Here is a 25,639-nt window from a genome sequence, read left to right as displayed (position 1 = left end):
ACAATCCGAAGTATGAAGAGCAGAGCATACTCATCAAGGACCTAAATCGCGTAATGATCGCGAACAAGGTTAACGGCATGGAAAGCCCGTTAGAGAAAGCATTACCAGGTACACGTTTTAAATTAATCGCACAAATAGTAATATGCAACAAACACGTAGAAAATGACGGTTGCATATATAGGATAAAACTTGGAAAACCTGAATAGGATATCTATTCAGGATGAAGTTTCCAAGAGAAATTAAGTAGAAATAAGTGTTATTCACGATGATTAATAACAAAACAATAACGAAACTAGTTTATGTGGAAACTTTGACGGAAGTAACTATCAAAGTGTATATTCTCAATACGGATACTATTGAGAAGAGTAACGATCACACTAACAAATCTACTACTTCTAATAAAGCAAAACAAGCTTAAGCCACATGGCATTAGCTTAAGCCATTACTTGCCACGTGGCATTTGGTTAGACCACTTTTTTTTGCTTTTTCCGCCAAAACCATCCTCAGCTTCTTTAATACACTTCACTTCACTCCAAAACCCTAATACCCATCTCCTGCATCCGGTTCTTCCTTCTTCATCGATTGATCTTCGAAAAACATAGGTATGTTATTTTTCTTTTCCCTCTTTGATTTTTCTTTGTCATTGTTAAACACTATCTATTTCTTCCTTAAACCCTAGACATCATCTATCGATCTTTAATATGTTATTTGCAATCTCCTGAACCCTAGATTTCTTCATCTTCGATCGCGAGTGGAAGCAACCAGTCCTTATTATACGGCGTATAAGGTATGTATCCGTGTTTTCAATTTTCTTTTTGCGGTGTTGTTGGTGTCTGGAAGACCTAGCCGCCGCCTCTTCTTGGGGTTTCAGTGTTTTCATTTCTTGAGCGCTTCTGTGATATTTTTCAAGATTTGGTGCTTTTTGAAAGATGGGATCCATCACTGTCTTCTTCAAACGATCCAACAAATAGGTAACAATTCTTCAAATATCGATTCATGTTTGATAATGTCGATTCCTGTTTGATGTTCTCTATCATATGTTCATCTTTAGGTTTTCCGATTAAATTCACGTATTGAAGTAGATTTTGAGCAATTGTCAGAGGTGACGTTGTTTGCTGACACTATTACAGTTCAACAATTGGGAGTGATGATTTGGCATACCAGAAAGGTTATAGTACAGATTATTGTTTAAGCTTAAGCAATGTTTCATCCATCATTCTCTATTTAAATCCTTAAAATTGTGATGTCTTTGTTGACAACAGGTCCTTTAGAGAGCTGATCATTCTTCCAATCGATTGCAAGCAGGTCCTTTGTTTTGACTGATTATTTCAAAATTTGAATTTTTGAAATTTATATCAATTATGGATACTTATCAAAGTTGTCTAAATTGTAACATATTTCCAAATTTATCAAGATAACTTATATTAAAGTTTTAATTGCTTCCAAATTTTGTGTTAGTTTCAATAATTTTCAACAATCACATTAATTTTCAAGTTTCTCAGAGTTTGTTCTTCTTCTTTTTTTTTTTGTAGATCATTCCACTTATTCTGCAGATATGTAAACTAGATTAGATTGTTATGTATTTTAAATGCTTAATCGCACTTTTTTAATCATTTTTCTGTATTTTTTGTGATTGATTTTTTTTTTTCACAATCATTTAGATATTGATTATATTATGAATATATTAACCTCATTGGTTTTGAATTTAAGTTTGAATAATATTTAACTATTTAGGTAAATTGTTTTGACTGATTATTTCAAAATTTGAATTTTTGAAATTTATATCAATTATGGATAATTATCAAAGTTGTCTAAATTGTAACGTATTTCCAAATTTATCAAGATAACTTATATTAAAGTTTTAATTGCTTCCAAATTTTGTGTTAGTTTCCATAATTTTCGACAATCACATTAATTTTCAAGTTTCTCAGAATTTGTTCTTCTTCTGTTTTTGTAGATCATTCCACTTATTCTGCAGGTATATAAACTAGATTAGATTATTATGTATTTTAAATGCTTAATCGCACTTTTTAATCATTTTTCTGTATTTTTTGTGTTACTGATGATGATTTAAATTTTTCGAATCTAATCTTATTAATGGATCTATTCTTGATGTCTTTGAAAGAGTGATGCTCTTACTGATTTTTTTTATTTTATTTTTTGATTTTTCATGATAAACCCTAATTTTTATGCAATTGCAGGAGTCTGAATCTTCTTCGAACACAAGAGGTAAGTTTAATGTTATCGTTTTTTTGGTGTTTTTTGATCCGGTATAATGATAGTTTTCATCATTTATGCTAATCTCTATAATTTTTAAGTTATTTTTTTTTTTGACAAATCTAACTATGATATTTTTTGAAATTTGAGAATCTTTGTTTTTTTACTAACAAATTTTGTATTGTATTAATATGTATTAATGATTCTTTTGTTTTGTTTTTTTATTTTTTCATGGTTAACCCTAAATTTTATGCCATTGCCGGACTATTAAACTTCGTCGGACATGTTAATCAAAAATTTTAGTTTTATTGTTTTTTTTTCCTATTTTTTATCCGGTATAATGTTTGGTTTCATCCTTTATGCTCATTTAATTTTGGCTGTATTTTTTAGTTACTAATAAATTTGATATTGTATTAATTTCCGAAAAATTTGTAGTGTTTCTATAAATAAATTCATTTACGTTTTTTGAAACCCCTCCTTTTGTTTGATTTATATTTTTTCCCTCTCTTATGAGTTTGTTTCTATGTCGGTTGGTTTTGCTTGACAATGTTAGACTTTCCTAATAAGTTTGCTTGATTTACGGGATTGGATATTAGTGATTTGATTTTTAGATTTTAAATTTTAACTTTTGAATTCAATCATTATTTTAAATTTAAATTTTGAAGTAAACCATTATTGTGTTTGATTTTAAATTTTCAATTTTGAAGTCAATTATTATTTTAAATTTAAATTTGAAAGTTTGTCATTAATGTGTTTGATTTTAAATTTCGAATCTGTAAATTGAATTTAAATTTGAAAGGTTAGACTTTCCTAATAAGTTTGCTTGATTTACGGGATTGGATATTAGTGATTTGATTTTCAGATTTTAAATTTTAAATTTTGAAGTCAATCATTATTTTAAATTTAAATTTTGAAGTAAACCATTATTATGTTTGATTTTAAATTTTGAATGCTTTGAAATCTTGATGTTTTTTATGAGATGCTTTGACTATATTATTTGTAATTTTAGGGATGCTCCGAGTCTTCTTCGACTATTGTTTTTGTACTCGAGTTGCATATCTAATTCAAATTGTGTTTTGTAATTTTAGGTGATGAGCTTCTTTCAGACTCCTTCCCCTACAAGGAACTCTTGAATGGGATCCTATGAGAAGTTGAAGGAAATGTATATCTTGCACCGTTCTTTATCTATATCTATATATCTTAAATGGGATCCTATGGGAAATTGATCTCTATTCGATTCACTGATGTATATTCTTCTCCTCACCATTTTGTTCCATTAATCAACTCATGTGTGCTCTTATGTTTGATACCCGATCTTATTCCAGTGATTAATATCCGCTTGAGTAACCCAATCCGAGTCTGATTTTTTCGTTAACGATTCAGGTAAACTTTCCTGATTTGGGTTTTCTGCAAGGCTAATCATCTAAATTAATTTGTTATTTTTGCGGTTTGCATCCTAAACCCCAGTTTTACAGTATCTCATGATAATCTTTCTTTGTTTTTTAGAATCTGATCAAATTGGGTCATAGTCTGAAGAAATGTGTTTAAGCTACGACAAGGTGTGTATAGCATTATGATTGATATTATAAAAAAAATAACTATAACAGTTTCTCTTCCTGTAATTTTGTATAGCATTATTTATAAAATGATTACATGTATGATAAAAAAATATAAAAGTTGCTCTTCCTGTCTTTTGTTCGCTTCACGTATCTTCGCTAAATCAATATGTTGGAAGGTTTGTGTATGTAGAATTAGTCTGGATACGCCCACGAAAAAAAAATGCCGATTTATATTGTATTTCTCATGACAGTATGAAGGCTATGGTTAAGGATAAATGATAAGATCTTCAAAGGGCTCGATGCTTTTCAAACTAAAATAGTGCAAGACATTAAGGAGGCTACTCTCTGGTGGATGATTAACAGATCGATAGGCGTCAATCTCTCAATCTGGTCCACTTTCTCTGGTTTAGACTTTGGTTAGTGTATGTGTATAGATAATTTTTTTAAAGTGATTGGATGTGTAATGGGGTAAGAGTATTTTGGATGTATCTTAGTGTGTTTTTTGGAAGCTTAATTGTTGTTTGTATGCCTCTTTTGGTGATTAATAAAGTTTTGTTTACTGAAAAAAAAAAACGCAATTTCAACCGTTTTTACCTAACGGGTGATTTGCTTTATATTTATCTCTAATTGCTCAAGTAGGTAAACTTTGAAAAATTGTTTAAAGACGGACTTATGATTAGTTAGTTTGTATTTATTTTATGTATAGATGTCAAAAGATATTTAGAGGATAACCTGTGATTAACTCGATGAAAACAGGTTGTGATGAAATGAGTCTTTTTTTTTTAAAATGAGTCTTTTCAAAATTGGTGAGGCTGTGGTATAAATGAAGCTTTTCAAAATCATATTAGATATTACACACTCAGAATAATAATATTGAGGGTTGAATGTATGTGACCCTATAAATATAGAGGTGTACTTTACTTTAATTTTTTTCTATTATAGAAATTCCAATGTGATGGTATTTTTGTTGTTTCCTCTATTATTTTCTCTATATAATATAGAATAGAGGTTCCAATGTAAATGCTCTAAATATAGACGTTTACTTTACATTCTTGCTTTTGTATGTTTTTATGGCTCTTTACAACAAGAAAAAGTTTAAGAAACCAATTAAAAATTTATGATGGAGAAAAGGAAAAGAGGATACTTTAGATGTTAAAGTGTTATTTTTATACTTTTATTTGTTATAAATTAAATTTTCCTACCCGGAAAATTTTCAGGTTATAACCTTATTTTTTTCTATAACAGTAAAAGGGATTTATAGCAAATCAAGTGTTGGAGGGTAGCTAACCAGTTGATATCTCTAAGAACCCGTTTGAGTTGTTGTTACACTTAAGTAAGAATCTATTTTTTTAAATTAATTTCATGTATATAAAACAGCTGTGGTTTGTTAAAAATCACTATTTCAGTCCATTAGTTTAAAAATTGCGACTTCAGTCCGTGTGGTTTCACTTTCGTAACCATTTCAGTCCCTGTGGTTTCACTTTCGTAACCATTTCGATCCATTTATTCTGTAAGTACAGGGACTGAAATGGTTACGATGTGGACTGAAATGGTTACGAAAGTGAAACTACAAGGACTGAAATCGCAATTTTTAAACTAATGGACTGAAATAGTGATTTTTGACAAACCACAGGGACGAAAACAGTAATTAACTCTTTTAAATAATCTAGCAATAGAGATTTAAATTCTAAGTCGTCCTGATTGGAATTGATAATGTCAGAGGATGAATGCGATAGTGGAGTTAAAGAATACATCATGAAGGTTTAGTTGACAAAAACTTAATTTGTAACGAACATTATGTAGATGTACTATTGGGACGTGCTCAACTGTCTCAAAATATTAGGCTTAACAAATCACACTTTAACGCTTCTACGTTTAAATTATTTTATGTGTTTAGTTGGTGTTTAGCCACCGGCGAAGCTCGCGGGGTCTTAGGCTAGTGTGATTATATAATAGTTTGATAGAAAAGAAAAAGTTTTTATATGTTCAAGTGCAAAACGAGTAAAACTAATGATTGTTGTTTAGCAATTAAATAAAGTTTTACTGAATGGAATCAAAGATATAGAAAGAATAAAGGTGTTACTTACATGGAGTGTAATGTGAAAATTATAAAAGGACATGTGTATCGTGTGTTGATCACTTACTCTGGCCAAGTAAGTAGTGAACACATGATACCATGAACTTCTTATGATGGACGCATTCACGTCCGATGTAGTAAGGACGGGGTGAATGGGACGAATTAAAAAGGTATCCAAAACGGACCAAATAAGTAAAACATTTGATAATAAATGAAAACGCAAGCCGAGTAACGGAAGCATATTACATTAAAATAATGAGCCCGAGGGAAGGGACGAGAATTAAAGTAAATGAAAATACAAACCGACTAATAAGAATTCTAAGGCATGGGGATAAAGTTTGACTGTCATAAGTGATGAAATTCACACGGACAAGTCAAACGGATTGAATAAAGAACAAAGGATTTGGTCGAATAAAAGCGATGGAATTCGCTAAGACGACCAAACGAATTAAAACAAAGTCTAAACGCATACCGGAATGGTTGCTTTGACGATGACTTCGATAAGATACCCAATAGATGGGTGGGATTTTGAGTATATGCGTAACCCAAGAGACGGGAACGCGGATTAGAAAGTCAAAAGACTCAGATTTATGAGTTATGACTAAAAGAATAATAAAATTTTGCAAACCGAATTTCGATAGGGATGTTCAACTATTTCGAGGTTGGAGGAGTTAAATAAAGAATAAAGTTTGACTGTTATAAATGATGGATTCACACGAATATGTCAAACTAGACAAATAAAGTATAAATACTTGATAGTCCAATAAGCGCAAACCCAACTTCTCAACTCGTCTCTTCTTCCCCATACCCTCCCCCCATCCTTCCTACATCTACTCAAACCATTCATGAAACAACATGATCACATCGACTAGTATAGAAAACACATCATTTATATTAAAAAAAGCATTCATTCACATTTGTCGAACAAAAAACAAGACATAATATATGAATGCAACGATATCACACACACGAACCATTATTAATTAGTTTCTTACTTTCGATAATGAACACAAAGATTATCTAGAGCCAGAAGAAACTGTTAAACTTCGAAGGATTAACTTCTACATCTTCCTCGTTTAGTGATGGTGAATGTGCATGTCTGCCTTCATAAGTTGTTATCACCATTCTTGGATCCTCGGCTAATCTCTCTACTCGTTTCTTTACACGACAACTGTCTTGTGTGCATCGGTAGTAACTTCTGCATTTCATTTAAACATAGATATTGTTTATTTTCAACTTATTTCAAAGGAAGAATATGAAGATAAAACAATATTTATAAAGGGTTATGATCATATAATATAAGTTAACAAGGCGTGTTAATTTTTCTACTAAAAAATAAGCATGCCTTGGCCAAATCTAATATTAAAAAAAAAAAAAACTATTTGGAATTAATTTTTTATATGTTGAAAATGTAATCATAATAAATTTTATGCTATATAGATTGCTACTTAGATGCCTTGGCCAAATCTAATATTAAAAAAAAAAAACTATTTGGAATTAATTTTTTTTATGTTGAAAATGTAATCATAATAAATTTTATGCTATATAGATTGCTACTTAGGTATAAAGACTAAAGTCTAAACCATAAACAGACTAAAGTCCATGCCATAAACATAAATAATTAGCATATATCATCTGTGTTAAGTATGGTTTTAACTATTTCATAATCAAAACCAATTAACTAATATTCAAAGATTATGTTGAACAAGTATAATTAGGTAAGAGTATAAGTAAAAAGTGAAACGGTGCTAACAAAATATTAATTATAATCAAATAAAGTAATTATCGATCATGATGTTAAAAGAAAATGGAAGTTTGTAACGTGTTAAATAGTGAAGGCTAAGGGGACTGGGGGTGGTCCGTGATGGCCCCTCCATCACGAGTGATGAACCTTAGAACACCGCCGCCACCTATTAGTTCCACGCGTGAAATTAAAACGTGTGGAAATCTTCACGCGTTATAATGTTGCAAAATTTGAACGTTGGGGCTGCTTTTTTGATAGAATAGTGTGAGTGATGGAATTCCGACCACCGCCACTAAAAAAGGCTTGTGAGTGATAGAATAGTGGTTGATGACATGGCGGAACTTGATTGGATGTTTGTGAGTGATAGAAATTTTGCAAGTGATACCACCCCCACTCCCCTAACGGTGAACGAGTTTTGACTATTCCTCAAAGATGGTTATCGATGAAGACCAATGCGCTTATCGACATTTAAGCACTAATGAAAAATTTGCAAGGGTAACTCGATAAGAGTTTATTCGTCTCTAATAGCCCATCATAACGGGTGCAAAATGTGTTATTTTGTAAACATATTATGTGGATGTGTGATACGTGCAAAGTCGCACCAATTTGCCACGTCACCCATGCTCCATCTATCTCTCAATTGTTCTTTTATTTACTGCATATGTTAAACTAGGAGTAGTTAATTTACAACATTTGTTATTCAGGTAGCCATGTTTAAATTAGTGTTGCATGCATGTCCTTGAAAGTGGGAGTAGTGGAGCAGTGAGTCTTGGAGCATTTTTTCTATTTATATCTCATGTATTGCATCAAAGAAATTAAGCAGCGAAGCAAAATAGTCTCTTCTTTGTGTTATATTTTTGGAGCCTGACTCTCTCTAAAAGGGTTATCTATCTTTAGAGTTTGACCCACTCAACGGGTTTCTATCAATATGTATCGGTAGATGTATCATGACAAGCTCATTATCGGTGTATGTTGAAACATTCTACACTAAAGGAGATAGCTAGACATCTCTTAGGTGACGGATCTTGAACTTTTAAACAGGGGGTGAGGAGTTTTAAAGAAAAGAAATAGAGGTGGGGGACCAGACTCAATAAATATAAAATTGTCGGATACTTATGATAACATTTACACTTAGAAGCGAAAAAATGGGCAACTAAGATCCTCCCCTACATGTTTTGTTATGTGCTAAACATCTATCTTAGACTATACGGTGTGGAGAGGCATGAAAATGAGGCGTTATGAGACATGTGGACGACACGTCAACACGCATCAGAAAAGTGGTGTGGTGAAAAGGGGGGGGGGGGGAGGGGACGTGGCGTGGAAGAGTGGCGTTATTCGACATGTGACACTCACTTTTAATTGAAAAATCTTTTTTCTTAAAAAAAAAATTGTGCCGTTGGGGTCCAACGGTTACATGTCACACCAATGAGCCAACGCCACGTCGACCCACTCTTTACCTCCACGCCGGTGGAAATCCTCTCACCCCAACCTCAACGCCGCCTTCCACGCCATCGCCGGGATGGTGTGTCCAACGTGGAAAGGCTAAAACGCCACTAAATAACTCCTACGCCGGGTAGTCTTAACAAACGTGCGCTCTCTCTTGCACATCTGAAATCAGCAACAAATCCGCCACCTTTATAGGTATTCGTGATGAATACAAGGAACTCTTGACTATAATACTGAGTTGTATAGAACTGAACCATTTTGTTCAGCTTTCTGAATTCTATCACAACAGGATTATATCCATGTGAGGGATCAGATTACCACACCTCAGACCTTCTTAGCCTCGACTACTTATCTAGTGGTCGATGTTGTAGCAACTCGTGCTTCACCATCCTCGATTATTGCTCGGGTTCTTTTGTTTCAGACAATTCAACCAACCTTTCAGGGCTTCAGGCAGTTAGTGTTAGCACTTTATCTATATAGAGGTAATAACTTCTGACTCCACCAAAACAATCACCTAACCATAACGTACTTTCCAAGTAACCTTACCACTGGTACTCATATATTTATATAGTCGCAACAGACAACATTATGGATGTGAGAAAAACACAACAATAGGGTTGGTTACAACGAGGCATGCAGATTATGTAACCTACATTAATATACATGAAATCACACAGCTATATGTTGGCAGTTCTTACGATGTTATTATGCATAGTTAACTCCTTTAGCCACTCATGCATGCACTATCCTCTACTTCATCTACCTCCCCAATTTCTAGACATCAATGTAATAATGTAACTCTAGATCTTGTGGGATTAAGCAATTTTAGACTTACCATATTTTACTTGCTGACTCGTCTACTTATACAACTAGGCAAATTAAATTCTATCTCGTTATATGTACTAAAACTAACAAACTTATCTATAACTTGCTCAAAACTTGGGTACATGCACTAAATATAAACTTTAATAAAACTCTTACACTTATGAAACATGTTTGCATTAATCGAGTTAACCAATTTATTAAACAAGTCATGTTTAGATGACTTGTAGCTTATTTATTTAGATGACTCGTAGCCTATTTATTTTCATGTTTTGCATGTGTAGTGTCGCAAATTGTTTACCCATATTAGAGTTCAAGTTGATGACATGAGAACCATAGACCTATGGTGGTTTCTACTATAGGCACATAATGCGCATCATGAATTAAAGGTTTTTCATCATTCTAAATATCTAAAAACCATATATAGAGTTATTGAGTTGCCCTTGCTTGCAGTGTGCACATATAATGTATATATGTGTCGGCGCTCGGGAGGCAAAAGTGAAATGGTACAAACTTTAACGTTATTTTACTAATTTCGTGAAAATAACATTAAAAGCGGCGGATGATTAATCATGCATCATGTGGTGGCGTTGATAGTTGAAAGACATGGGGGTACATGGACTAATCGGTCTCTGTCCCGATGGTTTGAGTGTTATGTGCCTTAGGTCCAAGGCTTGATACAAAACTACAATCGAGTCGGGGGTCTCACTGGAAGCAACCTCGCTAACAGGGTAGAGATAATGTTGTCTACATCTATCCTCCTCATACCCTGTTTTAGCTTTGCTATTTGTGAGATTTAGTGAGTATGATGATGATGATATATAGAGTTATTGAGTTTAAATCTTATGATCTTCTTTTACCATAATTTCATAACGTGTGTACTATATATATAGCGTATTAGAGCATTCACATCACTACTACAAAATTGGGCAATTGTTACCAAAATTTGCGACAAAAAAAAACCGTAGTAAATTTAGCCACCAATTTCCCACGACGAAGTAAATTAAGCGTATTTGACATGGCATGGTGGCTAAGTGGTCAAAAAATCTGTGACCATTTATTTTCGGTTGCAAATTCGTGAGATAAATGATAATTTATAAAATAATGTCGCCAAATCATCTGAAAAAAAAAACCGATGTGGCTGAATTGCCACCGTATTTGCCACCGGTGAAATTTGAGCGGGTTATTTCTAATTTTTTATCCGGCGCGCCATCATACATTATCCACGTTTCACATAACCGACCTCTCCCCAAATTAGGGTTTCAATCCAATTTTACTTAAAGAAAGATATTAACCTCCCTGTACACCATTCCAGGTCTAAATCAAAGAGCACAACCATCGACCATGTCTGCTCCATATATTAGGGTTTTGTTACTTCACCATTCCATGGTATGATTCTTGATTTCCCTTTGACTTTTTTTATCCTATGCCTTTTCAAAAATTTAATTTCAAATGACGTACACTTCAATAAGCCTAAATTTAACAGTTAATCAAATGAATTAAATCTTGCTCTTTTCAAGATTTCTTGTGTGGATTTATAATTGCTACTTAGATAAACCCTAGATATTGGAATTATTATGCGATTATTGAATTAATAGCGACTCAATCCACTTAAAGACTCCAACTTCTGAATTATTATGCGATTGTTTTTTAGTCAAACATAGTATGGAACAAATATCTGAAACATACGATGGCATTCCCATGCCCTCAAAGGAGCAAGAGGTATATACTCAACACATTATATTTTAATCAATCATATTTCCTTTTTATATATCTATCTTACATTCAAAATTGGTTTTCAGATTACATCTTCAACATTCTTTTAGAAAAACAGTGTTATATGTTCTTTTAATGGTATTGGTACTTTTAATGGTACCATACCGACTAAAGATACCCGTGTTTGGTTTTGACTTTAGCTCAATTTCGGTTGTCTGCGCTATGCAGTACAGTACCGGTACTTTTAACGGTACGGTACCATGGCCTACCAAACATAATGGGTATGGTATTAGATTTTGAATTTACTTCAGTTTTGGTAACATCACTATGCAGTATGGCGCAGGTTTGGGACTTTTAAAGGGTATTTTACCATACTAGAACCGACCCAAACATACGATATGATATTCAGTTTTTTAATTTAGCTCAATTTTGGTGGCAGAGCTACGCCGTATGGTACGGGTTTGAGATTTTTATCGGTACCATACCATTCGGTTTTGGTTTTAGCTAAATTTTGGTATTGGTACTATGCGGTATGGTAACGGTTTGGTACCTGTACCATTCTCATCCCTAAATTTGATATTAGAAAGTATTGAAACAGTTACTTTTGTTTATGTATGAATTTGGACTAGGAATATTGTTTTTGATCTGTCAATTGTTTTGGTTATGATTGTGTAAAATTAAGGTTTTTATATTATTATTGTATGGAGGTAGAAGTTTTTTGTTTTTTGAAGGTCTTGTTTATTGGTAAATTTTGCAGGACACAACTGAAGCATAGAACATATCATTGCCATTTGCTTGCAGGTACGGTATTGGTTCTATACTTCATGTTATATAATTTGCAGCTATATTTTCTTTGACTAATAGACTGATAGCATCTATGACGCTGAGCGAAAGTATAACATAAGATATAATCCTAATAGGAAATTATAAGTTTGATAGGTATTTCCAAATCTGAGAAAATAAGCTAGATAAACCATAGTTGTCAATAGCTAGCGTAGCGATCGCTATAGCACGCTACATAGCGTATAGTCTAGGCTCGCTATTAGGGTTGTAGCGATAATAGGGATTTTTTTTAATATAAATAGCAATTAAATATTACGATCTTCTAAAGGCATTCATTCAAATATTCATAGTAATAAACTAATATTATTGTTTTTGCATGTTTGATCAAGTCACTGAGTTCTTATCATTGGGGTCTCTCAAAAGCTATTGGAACACTCTAGTTAATTAACTATATATAAAAATAGATAAATGGATGAGAAGTTTTGTTGGTCAACCAAAAGAAGCAGCCATGCCCGAGCAGCCACATAGTCGATATAATTAGCGAATGATAATGTTGAGTTATTTATTACTTTTACAACTAAAGATGGGATGGTGGATGGCAACATGCTGCGATGGCTGCAATGGTGGATGGCAACGGTGCTGCGAGCAGCCTCGTAGTCGATCCATAGGTCAATAGTAAGTTTTTATTGCTTTGAGACAAACTTAAAAAACCATTGCAAATGGTAATGTTGAATTTTTTTTAATGTTTTTGTAGATTACAAGAAGATAATTGGTATGTCAAAGTTTCCATCTAGTTAGTTATAACTAAAATAACACGTATGTTTGTTTATTTGTTTTGCTAATTATATTTAGGACAAAAACATTCGTTATAACTATAAGACCACCCGTAGTGGGGCGTGTTTTTTAAAAAAAAATTCAAAAAAAACGGCCCAAAATGCCGTCCCCCCCCCCCCCCCTACACCAGGCGTTTTTGGGCGTTATAAATCACAATTTTGCATTCTGGCGTTTTAAATAAAACGCTCAAGTGAGGAAAAGGAATTTTGCATGTGGCCAATCAAAGGGGTCCAAGTGTAAAGGGACTTTGACTTACCAATAGGAAGGGACCAATATGGCTGACACATTATGACAAAACACATGCCACTTTACTTTTCAACCTACATCCCTTTTCTTTTTTTTTTTCATTAAAAATAATATGGGCGTTATTGGCATAATGCCCGACTACGCCACTTTTGCTATAATGCCCCAACGCTGACTAGGACGCCACGTGTCGGATAATGCCCCATGGTGGGGGTATTATAACCCACTACCACTACACATGGTCTAATAATGGGTATGTTAGTTTCTTTGTTGTGGAAGAAAAGACAGAATTTTTTTATTTCAATATGTGCTACTCAGTTTCTCGCATGCTAAATGATAGAAAAATATTGTAGGTGATCAATAGGGTATGTTATATGGGTTGTTGAGTTGCCTTAAAATAAATAAAATAAATACTTTGTACTTCTCTTTATTCTTTATTCCCTGTAGGAATAAGTAGTTTAATTTGATAAACTAGTTATACAGACTCTGAGAGAGAAGTGTATAACTATGACTGGATTGTGTTCTTCCTCAACCAACAACCTACCTGACTCGTTATCAGTTTTACTTTTTTTTAATTCTGACTCTTGATTCTATTTAGTGGTTGTTTTGTAGATTGAAATGTAAACTTGGTTATCAAGGAGAGCTCGTTAAGGAAAAGGATGAAGAAAATGAAAGGTTATGTGGAATTATTACGGGGCTATTGGCTGAAAAAGAAAAAGATAACGTGGATAAACATACGATGCTCAATAGAATGTCATAAATTGAAGCTTTGTTAACAGCTATTGTTCTAAGATAGGCTATAAACACTTGGTTTTTAATGTTTCTATGTTTATCATATTAGGATAATTTCAGTTATTTGATATTTTAGTTGGTATTTTTTTTATAAGAATACTTTATATGATTTTGAAACAGGAAAAACTATGACAGAAATGTTTTATTTAGTTTTGGGTTTTTGTAATTTGATTGGAGTATTTGTATAATTTGCAATTTTATTGAATTATAATTATAATTGTGATGAAAAAAGCAGGGAAAAAAATAGGAAATGTGGAAACTGGTATGGTAGCAAATACTCAATATGGTCGCTAAATGGTAACAAATAGTCAATGCAAGCGGTAGCTAATTGGTAGCAAATGTTCAATACCACGGCTAAATGGTAGCAATTTTTTTATGAAAATGGTGGCTAAATGGTAGCAATATTGGTGGCTAAATGGTACCAAAACCATTGAAAAAACCGTAGCAACTTGGTAGCAAAAAGTCCCGGTCATGTGGTGAACAATGAGCGGTCACAAATTATTTTGACGGTTTTTGTGGTGGCAAAAATCTGGTGGCAAAATATAAAATGGTGGCAATTTGGTGGCATTAGGGCAATTGACACGGGTGTTTTTGCCACCGCATTTTCGGTTGCAAAACGGTGTCAAGATGGCAGTTGTGACCAATTTGTGACCGAAAATGTGGTGGCAATAACCCAATTTTCTGGTAGTGCATCCAAATAATCAAATTGTGTGTGTGGTGTTTTTAAAATATAAAAAGTATAAAAAGTGGTTGTGAGTAGAGGAGAGAGAAAATGTTACTGTTTATCTGTATATTTGGGGGGATACTGTTCACCCCCTATAATTTTTTAATATATTTTGAAAGTGGTTGTGAGTGAAGGAGAGAGAAAAGGTAATGATAAAGGTATAAAAAATATTATTTAATTGAAAATAAGAGAAAAAATGTAATGTTTTTTTAATGTAATTTAGGGTGAAAATATGGTGGAGTGGCTGTGAATGCTCTTACATGAAGATGCTTATGCCTTGCAGATGCAATTAATTGTTAGTTAGTTTGTGTCATTTCGCCACGCATCATCAAGTAGCAAATTTGACCTAGAAGGCTCAGAATTCTAGGTACAACCGGTTGCTTGATTGTGTTTTTATGCTTACTGTGTACACCCATTTACGTAACTATGTATCTTATAAATGCCAATGTGGGCCCAACCCGTTTAGTAGAGACTTTTGTCTTTTAATGAAGGTCTTGGGTTCAATCCTAAGCAAAGAGTAGTTTAATATTAAATTGATGTAAATTAGGAGTAAGTAAGAGTAACTAAACATTGCTATTAAAAAAATGTATTTTATAAATTTGATAGGAGGTATCAATTTATCTATTTTTTTGAAGTTTGAGGAAAGTCAGCTTATTTGACTCCCCTATAGTGGAAACATTACTAGTGGCTGTTCTGTGTAAAATCAGTTTCTAGAAGCGGTGTTTATTGCAAGATAATTTGTAAATTAAAAAAGATATATAATCCTGTTAATCTAACTTTTTACTAGTTCGCAATGATATTGGCCCTTAAAAAATAAAATATGTCTCAATGTTTTGTATATCTTAAAAAGTTAATCATGACACTAATTCAAAAGTGTTTGAGCAATTGTAAAATTATTTATTGGTATGATTTGATTTGAGTTCAATACAGTCCTTTTTACCATTTGAATTGCATAAGTGTAAGCTTTTTCAGTTAATAATTAACACAAGTTTTGATTACATATCGAGCAATGAGTACTGGTACAAAGTAGCACCCTTCCTAAATATATATAATTAATATGATTTTTTTATAAATTTATTGATAGAAATCAATAAAAAGGAAAAACGATAAAATGCGTTTATTATATCAATTAAGAAGTAATTGTAACACATATTTTTTTTTAAATAAAAGTCATCCTTAGATCCTACGGATACTTTTGTTAATTATTAGATTCACTAGGTATGATTGTTGTTTAAACAAAAGTTACCTTAGTTTATTTAAATTTATATAGAAAATATATATATGCGATGAAACTATTTATAATCACTCGAGCTGTTTATCATCTAATGAAACACCCATTATCAGCTTTCTACAGAAATTAGAAATGGCATCTTAGCCCAAAAAGTGAAATTTATATTTGTGGGGGCGCTCGTGACAAAAGTGAAATTACACTAATTTTAACGTTATTTTACTAATTTAGTGAAAATAACGTTAAAAATGACATGCGGTTAATAATGCATCGTGTGGTGGTGTTGATAGCCGAAAGACATCCACATGTACTAATCGGCCTTTGTCTCGGTTGCTGATGTCATGTGTCTTATGTCCATGACTTGATGCAAAGCTACTATCGAGCTGGGGTGTCACCGGAGGCAGCCTCTCTATTCCTACGGGGTAGAAGTAAGGTTGTCTACATCTTACCTTTCTTAAACCCTACTTTAGCTTTGCTATCGTTGAGATTTACTGGTAGGTATGATGATGATCTTAGCCCAAAAAGTATATTATATCTTGACATCTTTTTATATTAAAAAAAATCACCGTAAATGGCATCATAATGTGTTCTTTATGCCAATGATTAAAATAGTTACATGTTTCTTTTTATTCTGTGATAATTAAGTAATCAGCTAATGTTAAGATCTACACAATTTGAATGATCATTCTGTTATATGTGTGTGTATATTGGATGTATATGTATATGTATATGCATATATTGTAAGTTTATGAAGGATAGAAGCAGCACATGTACCTGGGATGTTGTGTGTTCTTGACAACTTTTTGGCCATATTTCCTCCATCTGTAACCATCATCCAGTACATCAACATCACTCATGGTTTTGAAGCAAAACCTTGGCTCTCTTACCTTTCTTCTTGATTTGAACTTCTTCATCTTCATTCCTGAAACCCCTAGATGATGATCATCTCTACTCATCCCTAATATCTTATTGCTTATTAGTTCACTCACTTCACCCCATGCCCTAACAACAAAACCAGACCAACAAAACCATTAAACTAGAACCAAAAGTTATGGTTACAAAGTTATAATATAACCAAAAAAAATACCATCAACTAGACCTAAATCCTTTCACCTATGATCTCCAAGATCTTTGCAGAATGATATGGAAATATCAGAGATGAAAGAAGTGAAAAAATTGCAAAATGATTAGGTTCTCAGAAGCAAGCAATAATACTATGATACCATGAAATGATTCAAAAGATTGTGAAAATTGTATTGGTGAATAATATTTTCTATGTATTAAATAATAGAAAAGAGGATCTCTTCACACACCCTTTAACGTTTGATCAAAATCTTTTTTTATTTTAAACCGAAAAGATGTGATCTTTACCAGTAGTTTGTATTTGAAGTTTGCAAAGGAAGAAGATGAGAAGCTTGAAAGTGAGAAGTGCAATCTTGTTCTGGTTTAGAGTGTTGTGGAAGTGGGTTAGAAGGGGACAGGGATTTTAGGGTTTGACTGCTGGAATCTAAGGGAAAGGAGATCATGTTTGCAGGAAATGGAAACAAACCCATTTCATGATCTTCTAAAAACCCTTGGTTGAGCATGGTTATAGCTTTAGAATTGCAAAGGAAAAAAATGCTGTAAAAAGATCGAATTTATCAAAGAAAAAGGTTGGTTGTTTGATGCTTTATGAAGAAAGCATGGGTACACAGACTGACTTCTAGAAAACCGTTTAATAATCTTTTATTCCCATCAAAATAATTTTGTAAATATATTTATGACAAAATTTGATATAAATACTTTTAAAATTGATATATACATCTTAGGTATCAACATATGAAAGTTTAAGAGGGACAACCCTAATGATATATACAGTCGTAGTTGTGTCATATAAAAATTGATATGTTCAGTCGTTGTCGGTTGAAAATAATTGCGACTCTCTCCCCAGTTTCTATACAACATAAGTTTACTTGTGTGTGAACGCATGTTCCAGCACTCGCTCATACAGGTGCGAAAGGAATAAGGGTGGTCACTTGGTCTACACGCGCATTTTCTTCAAGTGGTGGTTGATTAATGTTGGAATAGCTCGTTTCGAAAATATAGTTTGCCATATGTGCAAATGTTGTGTGACACTTTGTTGGATTTGGTGGTTTCAGAAATTAGATCGTTCATATGTATAACAAGGCAATATGGAAATGTAGGCCACTTATATACATGTGATCATGTATTCTTCACAATTTTAGTGAAAGATCCGTATTGACCTCAGATCAATCGGTGTAATGTGTCAAAAACATGTATACATACATGGACCTAAATGCCTATCACCCATAAACCTCTTGCAAGTACAAATTCCCCACTCGTATGGCTTTGATCTTACACTTTTTATGATAAAAATACGGACATTGTATGAAAACCAGTACACACATATATATAGGGTCAGGATCATTTCATATAGTATATATATATAGGGGAAGATTCATTTGAGAAGAAAATTTAATTGAGAAGAAAAAGAACAAAGGGTAATTTTGTAAAACATTAAATAGTTTTTTCACTTATCTCATTTATTATCATTTTTAACTAATTAATTAGTTATAAAGACTATTATCCCCCACACTAACTTTTTTTGCCTACACACATCAAAAGTTATCCTACATATTTCGAAATTCATCCTACACGTTGAAATTTATCCTACATAAATCGTAATTTATCTTACATAATTCGTAATTTATCCTACACTTTATATTACTTTATTTTATTTTTTTGAAAAAATATATATTTTGAAGATAAGTTACAAATTATTTAATGTAGTTAGTTATTAAAGAGGAAGACTACAAATGAATGACATATGTAGATTTACCAATGTACCTTTATAGTAACATTAAATACTTATATTAAATGAAGTAAAATAAAAGATTCTTATTGGTTGAAATTTCTTCTTACAAAAAAATTCTTCTCATTTGAACTCTCCAATATAAATATATATATATATATATATATATATATATATATATATATATATATATATATATATATATATATATATTATGGTTGCTTCCACTTGGTTTCGAAAAGTTAAAATCAAAGCGGTATACATGGAAAAGGAGCAACTAAAAGGATTTCACCTAAAGGTTCAAACAAGAAATACAAAAAAAAAAGCATTTTACCTTTTCGGGTTGACATCATTTCTATTTTATGGGAAAACAAAAATAATTTATATTATGTTATCGTAAAAACCAAGAAAAAAACATACAAATGGAGCTTTTGCTTGTTACATTTTATGAATAATCATTATTGTTAGTTGTTGCAACTAGAATAAATTAGAATTAATTTGTGTAATCCGTGAAAAAAGATTTATTTCGAAAGTAAAAAATGATTATGGAATAAATAGATGGGAAAATTACGAAATTGTTGGTTGATCAAGAGGGTTTTCAATTTTGTCACTCTCCTGCGTTTTTGGAAGGGCCACTGAGCTTCGGAAGAGTCCGCATGTTATGTTGATGCGTCCATGTCCCTAGAAGCTGACACGTATCCGACACGTGTCCCATATGTTTATGCGTCCTGGGAAGGACCATTCCGGTGTGTCCTTGAAAGGACCATTCTAGTGCGTCGGCCTGACTCATTAATTATTTATATTTTTTGAACTTTTTTTACTATTAAACAAATATATTTTACTAATATAATTTTAAAACTTTTATTAAAATTTTGTCAGGTATACATATCGTTATTAAGAGACGAAGAATATTGGACCGTTATTAAGATTGAAATTTTGTCTTTAATGTTTCCTTCTTCCCATTTGAGTGAACGGTTTTGAACTAGATTTTGTAGTAATATACATACGATAACCCCAGAATTTCGTCGAACGTGACGAACACACGTAGGCTATACAACATCCCCAGCATATTCTAATGTGTCAGGCTCGCTGAGTCCAATATTTTCCCAGTAACCTATACGTTCTAGAAACCATAGGAATGCCGATTCGAATTCAATAAGAGTTTGGTATATTCTCCGGTGGACGCAAAACGAATCACCACAATTAATTGCATCGTAATTGTTTGTATAACCTACAGTAATAGTTAGTGACGGCATTTCAATCTTAATAATGGTCCAATATTCTTCGTCTCTTGACACCGGTATGTATACCTGACAAAATTTTAATAAAAGTTTTAAAATTATATTAGTAAAATATATTTGTTTAATAGTAAAAAAACTCAAAAAAAATAAATAATTAATGAGTCAGGCCGACGCACCGGAATGGTCCTTCCAAGGACGCATAAACATGTGGGACACGCGTCCGACACGTGACAGCTTCTAGGGATATGGACGCATCAACATAACATGCAGACTCTTCCGAAGCTCAGTGGTCCTTCCAAGGACGCATGAGAGTGACAAAATTGAAAACCCTCTTGGTCAACCAACAGATTCGTAATTTTCACTGAATAGATTCTTTTCACACTTGCAATAGAAAAGAACAGTGTTGTAGCTATAATTTTTGTGTAATCCTTTTGTTACTCATTTATGAAACACTAAGCAAATTAAACTTCATATTGTCAACAAGATCGATATTTTCAAATTTTAACTTATCAGTTTGGACAATTCTTGAACCTAACATATTACTTTTTGAACCATTACCAAATGATATATCATCCCATCCATGAGCAAAAAAGTTTAAGAGTAGGGCTTTACATCCTGTCATGTGTCTGGAGACTCCACTGTCTATATACCACAAACTATCAAAGCATGTAGAAATTTCCTGCACACTAATGAATTAGTTCTGGTGAGGGTCCAAAGCCATATTGGTTTTGGTTGTGATCATTCCTTCCTCAGAATCAATCCTTTGAGAATGATCTTTTGTGAGGATTAGTCTTTGAACCATCTCCATCAATTGTTGTTGGCCAGTTGCAAGTGCTTGAATGTTAACACTTGGGTCAATAGCGGTTTGACCATTTCCAATGAGTTAATTATATCCATGAGGGTGCCTATTTACCCTTGGCTTTTGAGGCATTTTGGCAGGCTCTTCATACCTTTGAGGTATTTTGTGACAAGTTGGTTGCACATAGCCATTTGGATATTTGTTTGAGGGAGGAGCATCAGTGACCTTGAACCTCCCTATAAATAGGGCTTGATTCAATGCCCTGGTAACATGTGTTTGGACAGATTCAAAATTTTCAGGAGTTGGTTGTGTTTTTTTTATTCCTTGAAAAATAGATGGTTTAACTTTGGATTCATTTCTTTTGATGTCATAATTTTTAAGAAAATAACATTTTTGAGTTGAATGGTTTTTCTTTCCATAGATGGTACACATTAATTTTGCTTCACGAACACTATTAACTTTGTTTATAATATATGCTTTTAAAAGAAAAAATATATATAATCACATGATTTTACTTTTCACAAAACTCACAAAATAGGTTGGTGATCTTATCTTTCTTTTTTACTTTTGTCTTTTTTTGTTGAAACAGATGTTCAAGTGACAGATGTTCAAGTTTGAACATTTGAGTAATAGGAATGATTTATACCAATGAATCTTTGACACCATCAATGGTTGTGAATTCAATTGGTTTAAAATTTTCAAGAACATCACACTCATCAAACCAAGTTAGTTAAAATCCATATTTTTCTGTTTCAGAACTTGTTGATGAGCTTTGACGTTTTTCAAGAATAATCTTTTTTATTACTTGGTTTAATGATTTTAATTTCTTTTTCACTTGAATTTGTTGGTATGACTTTATTCATTTTGGTTGAGAAGCATCTCAAACCCAGCACATGATTCTATCCATTTTCATAAGTGATTTCGATAGACTCAAGCTCCTTTTTACAATCTTGATATTTTTCTATCATGGTCTGAAGCTGGTCTTTGTTAATGGTTGCTTCATGTTTGAGTTTGCTAATTTCCTAGTCTTTTTCAGTAATTTTAGACATAAACTCTTTAGTTATCTTTTCAAATTGATTTTTACCATCTAAGACCTTTTTCCTAAGATTTCATTCACCTCTTTAATGTTAGCAAATGCAATGATATATATATTAAGACATAATTCTTTAAGAATCTGAGTAGATACCTTAGTAGCAGCCATCATTACACAATCAATGGAATTCCGGGGATCATTGTTTGTCACAACTGCTACATCAACTTTTTCATAAACAAGTGTTTGTACCAAGTTGACTGCCTTCTCAACATCACCAATTAAATCTTCAGTCTTAATCATTTCTTCTTCAAGTTCATTTTCTTCTTCTTCTTCAATAGATTCAAGTGCAATGAAACAAAAATTCATAGGTTCCTCCACAAGTTTTGCCAAAGGAGCAAAATTTTCATCTGAGAGTTCTTCAGGAAAACTACCCCAGTCAACAAAGCCTTGAGTAAATTTAGAAACTTTGTTGTTTGGCCTCTACAGGTGTAGGGGCTGGAGTAGCCGGAGGTGCTTGAACCTCTGAAACAGGTACTTGAACATATTAGACTTGAAGAACAGTGGTTTGGACATATTACACAGGGACATGGTGTAAGGCTTGAGCAAAATTTGCAGTGTTTTGAACACTAGGTCTAGGGGTATCTGGGAAGAATGGTAAACCTGTTGCTGATTGCTAGATTGAGGTATTTGATTTGGATAGGTTGTCATAGGTTTAGAACTACTTAGAAGCTGTTTGGCAATATCTGAATGGTTAAGTGCTGAACTAGTAAGATGTTTGAACCATTAAGTGTTGAACTAGTAAGAGGTCTGAACCATTAATAGCTTGTATAATGCTTAATCGTTCAGAGACAAATGTCGGACCAATTTAGATTAGAGGTCTTAACCATTCAGACTTTGTATAATGCTTAACCATTCAGAGGCAAATGTCTGAACCATTCGGACATCTGCTCGTGAAACAAACAGTCTAAACCATTAAGTGCTAAACCAGTAAGAGGTCTGAACCATTAAGAGCCTCATTACGAGCTAAACAAACAACCCCTTAGAGTTTTTTTTCCCAAACTAGTGTTGGTGAAAAAAAAACTATTTACTAAAATGGTGTTCCTTGAAAACTATTTACCAAAATGGTGTTTCTTATTTATTTTATATTTGCCTTTTCTTTTTTAACCAACATATTAAACTTTTTTTATATTTGTGTTAAATTAATAAAGTATCTTGTGGCACCTGAGGAAAATCCACAGTCATCCTGAGCTATCACTTCACTTCTATGCGACTGCTATCCAAATCTCGGGACGAAATTTCTTTCAAGTTGGGGATGATGTGACAACCCGTAATTTCAAGAATTCTTCCTTGTACTGGTTTTTATTATGTGTGGTGCTTTGATGTATTTACGCTAATTGAAGTGTTTGATTAAATGTGAACGATTATGAGTTTATGCGTTATATGAATAATTGAAAATGTGTATGAATGAATACGTTAAGGCTAGTCGCACATGGTTCCCCGAATCGCACACTCTCACTCATGGCCGCACTTTCTTTTGTGTTGTGGACTAGCCCACGGCCCAAAGAAACCCGAAAATAGGTTTGGCCCACACTTAGAGAATACACACATGATTTGTGTGTAAATCTCAATCATTATCACCACACAAATCGTAATATCAAACCCTAGTATCCTTTCTTCTTCTCTTGGGTTCGACGGCAGCCATCATCATCACCTTTGAAGCACTTCAGTCTCTTGTTATAGGCACTCTACCTATATCACCCTTATTAACATGTATTCCTTGTTGTTTTCAATTATTAGATGAACTTGCTCTTGGGTGTTTCTCTAATATGATATGAATGGGTTATAGGAATGATGTAGGGTTTTCTTTGGGAACCAAAATATAAGTTTAATTCAATATGGAATGATATGGTATGAAACCTGTGTTGTTCGATGTTAAGGGGCTCGATGGAGGGCTGATGGTTCTTGCATGTTATTAGGGTTTAATGGGTTGGAAATTGTTATATGTTCAAATGAGTTGCATGATTAATTGATGTTATGTGTTCAAATTAAGTCGAGCAGGAACATGTAGCTTAATGTAGTGTAATTACAAACAAATCTAGGAATAATGATCTGTGCTTGTGCGAACCAATGAACCCTGTATGATATTCCATCGGCGATTAATGATTTTTTTATGTGAAGAAACGGTCATAAGAATTGTGTTGAATATGGAAAACATAAATTAGGGTAACTACTGTGTCGTAAATGAGGATGGATAATTGCCGAAAGCTTGGATCACACAAATCTGTAGTCGCACAAGGGGAGTGGGATCGCACATTTCGAGCCCAATCGCACAACATAACCGGGCCACACCTGAGTTTGGGCCTGATCGCACAAACAGTTGGGCATCACGAGTTGTTTGGGCCGCACACCAAACGCATTGCCCAAACCCAATCGCACAAGCGGTTCCGGATCGCACAACTGTAGAGGAGTCGCACAAGTGCATTGGGCCTGAATGGTCTTGGGCCACGGATCAGGGCCTGATCGCACAAGTTCAGGCCAATCGCACAAGTGCATTGGGCCTGAATGGTCTTGGGCCGCGGTTCAGGGTCTGATCGCACAAGTTAGGCTGATCGCACAAGTCCTTTTTTCCTTATGTTACGCGGGCCTGTTAAATCAAATGGGCCGCACAATGTTAGGAATTGGATTACATGCTATGGGATTGCACCGTAGGGAGTGTACGATTGGAATACTGTTTGCTTATATGCGTATGGATTGTGAATCATGTATACTTGGTGTAAAATACTAGAATACGTGCATGGATAAGTAATTTGCATACAAACTGATTGAGTATGTGTAAACGTTATAGGCTCTGATTGATTAACTTGAACGCATAATTTGTCTTACCGAGCAATCTAAGGTGAGTTCACTGCTCTTTTTCAAGCATGCGTCCCGGGAAGGGTCATCTGGTAAATATTCCGGGGAGGAATACTGGGTAAAGGGGTTTAACTGGAATGTTAAACTTGGGATGTTGGTTAATACACTCATATCTATAACTTAAGTCCCATCATATACCAAATTAGTTGTCGGGGAGGCAACGGGGTTATTAGTTGATAGCGCTATTAGGTTTGGCACCCTCACACCGTACCGGGGAGGACGAGCGTGAACTAATTACCTTAACCACTCGACCAATGTTTGATAGAGCATTGGGGAAGGGCAAGCAATCTGGAGCCATCTTGCGGTACTCGAGTTATTAACAACATTGTATTTTTGAAATGCTTTAAACTCATACTGGGTAACTAAACGTTTTAACAAACTCTGAACTCGCCAGCGTTAAGCTGATACAGTGTCTGCATGCTTGCAGAATGTTAGTGTAACACCCCGTGTTTCGAAAGTTAAAGTCAAAGTCAAAATTGAAGTCAAAGGAAGAAAAGATTGTTAATTGCAATCTGTCTCTCCTTGCTCAATTCATGTTTTGACTTCTTTGACTCGTAGATTAGTCTATTTTATTTTCGTTTTAGTTGTATTATGGGGAGTATCTATAAAGAATCGCAGTAATCGATGTATACTTATCGCTATGAATCGCCTTACGA

The 25,639-nt window shown here is 33.5% G+C and overlaps 1 protein-coding gene and 1 long non-coding RNA gene across 5 annotated transcripts; one reads left to right on the top strand and one right to left on the bottom strand.

Annotated features, from left to right (window-relative positions):
• Positions 1–6,727: 6,727 nt before the first annotated feature.
• Positions 6,728–17,999, bottom strand: LOC110878727 (probable WRKY transcription factor 13). The gene is made up of 3 exons (XM_022127083.2): positions 17,557–17,999; positions 16,960–17,187; positions 6,728–7,051 (listed from the first exon to the last, which is right to left on the bottom strand). The coding sequence occupies exons 1-3, from the start codon at positions 17,769–17,771 to the stop codon at positions 6,874–6,876; spliced, it is 621 nt and encodes a 206-aa protein (XP_021982775.1). The 5' UTR covers positions 17,772–17,999; the 3' UTR covers positions 6,728–6,873.
• LOC110878728 lies at positions 11,041–14,332 on the top strand. Of its 4 annotated transcripts, none has more exons than XR_004867267.1 (4): positions 11,041–11,254; positions 12,339–12,382; positions 12,754–13,039; positions 14,054–14,332. It is a non-coding gene; the product is annotated as an uncharacterized LOC110878728 (long non-coding RNA). The 4 variants fall into 4 exon arrangements; XR_002558171.2 differs by lacking the exon at positions 11,041–11,254 and adding an exon at positions 11,514–11,587; XR_002558170.2 differs by lacking the exon at positions 11,041–11,254 and adding an exon at positions 11,514–11,587 and having other exon boundaries at positions 14,040–14,332.
• Positions 18,000–25,639: the final 7,640 nt, after the last annotated feature.

This window comes from Helianthus annuus, chromosome 9 (assembly GCF_002127325.2).
Source record: "Helianthus annuus cultivar XRQ/B chromosome 9, HanXRQr2.0-SUNRISE, whole genome shotgun sequence".
NCBI classification, from domain to species: domain Eukaryota; kingdom Viridiplantae; phylum Streptophyta; class Magnoliopsida; order Asterales; family Asteraceae; genus Helianthus; species Helianthus annuus.
This window is presented reverse-complemented; position numbering and strand designations above follow the sequence as displayed.

Coding starts and splice junctions, on each gene's coding strand:
- LOC110878727 (XM_022127083.2), bottom strand. CDS start 17,771: ATGCTCAACCAAGGGTTTTTAGAAGATCATGAAATGGGTTTGTTTCCA. Junction 17,188..17,556: donor ACTTCAAATACAAACTACTG/GTAAAGATCACA, acceptor TTTTGTTGTTAG/GGCATGGGGTGAAGTGAGTG. Junction 7,052..16,959: donor AAGAACACACAACATCCCAG/GTACATGTGCTG, acceptor AATGAAATGCAG/AAGTTACTACCGATGCACAC.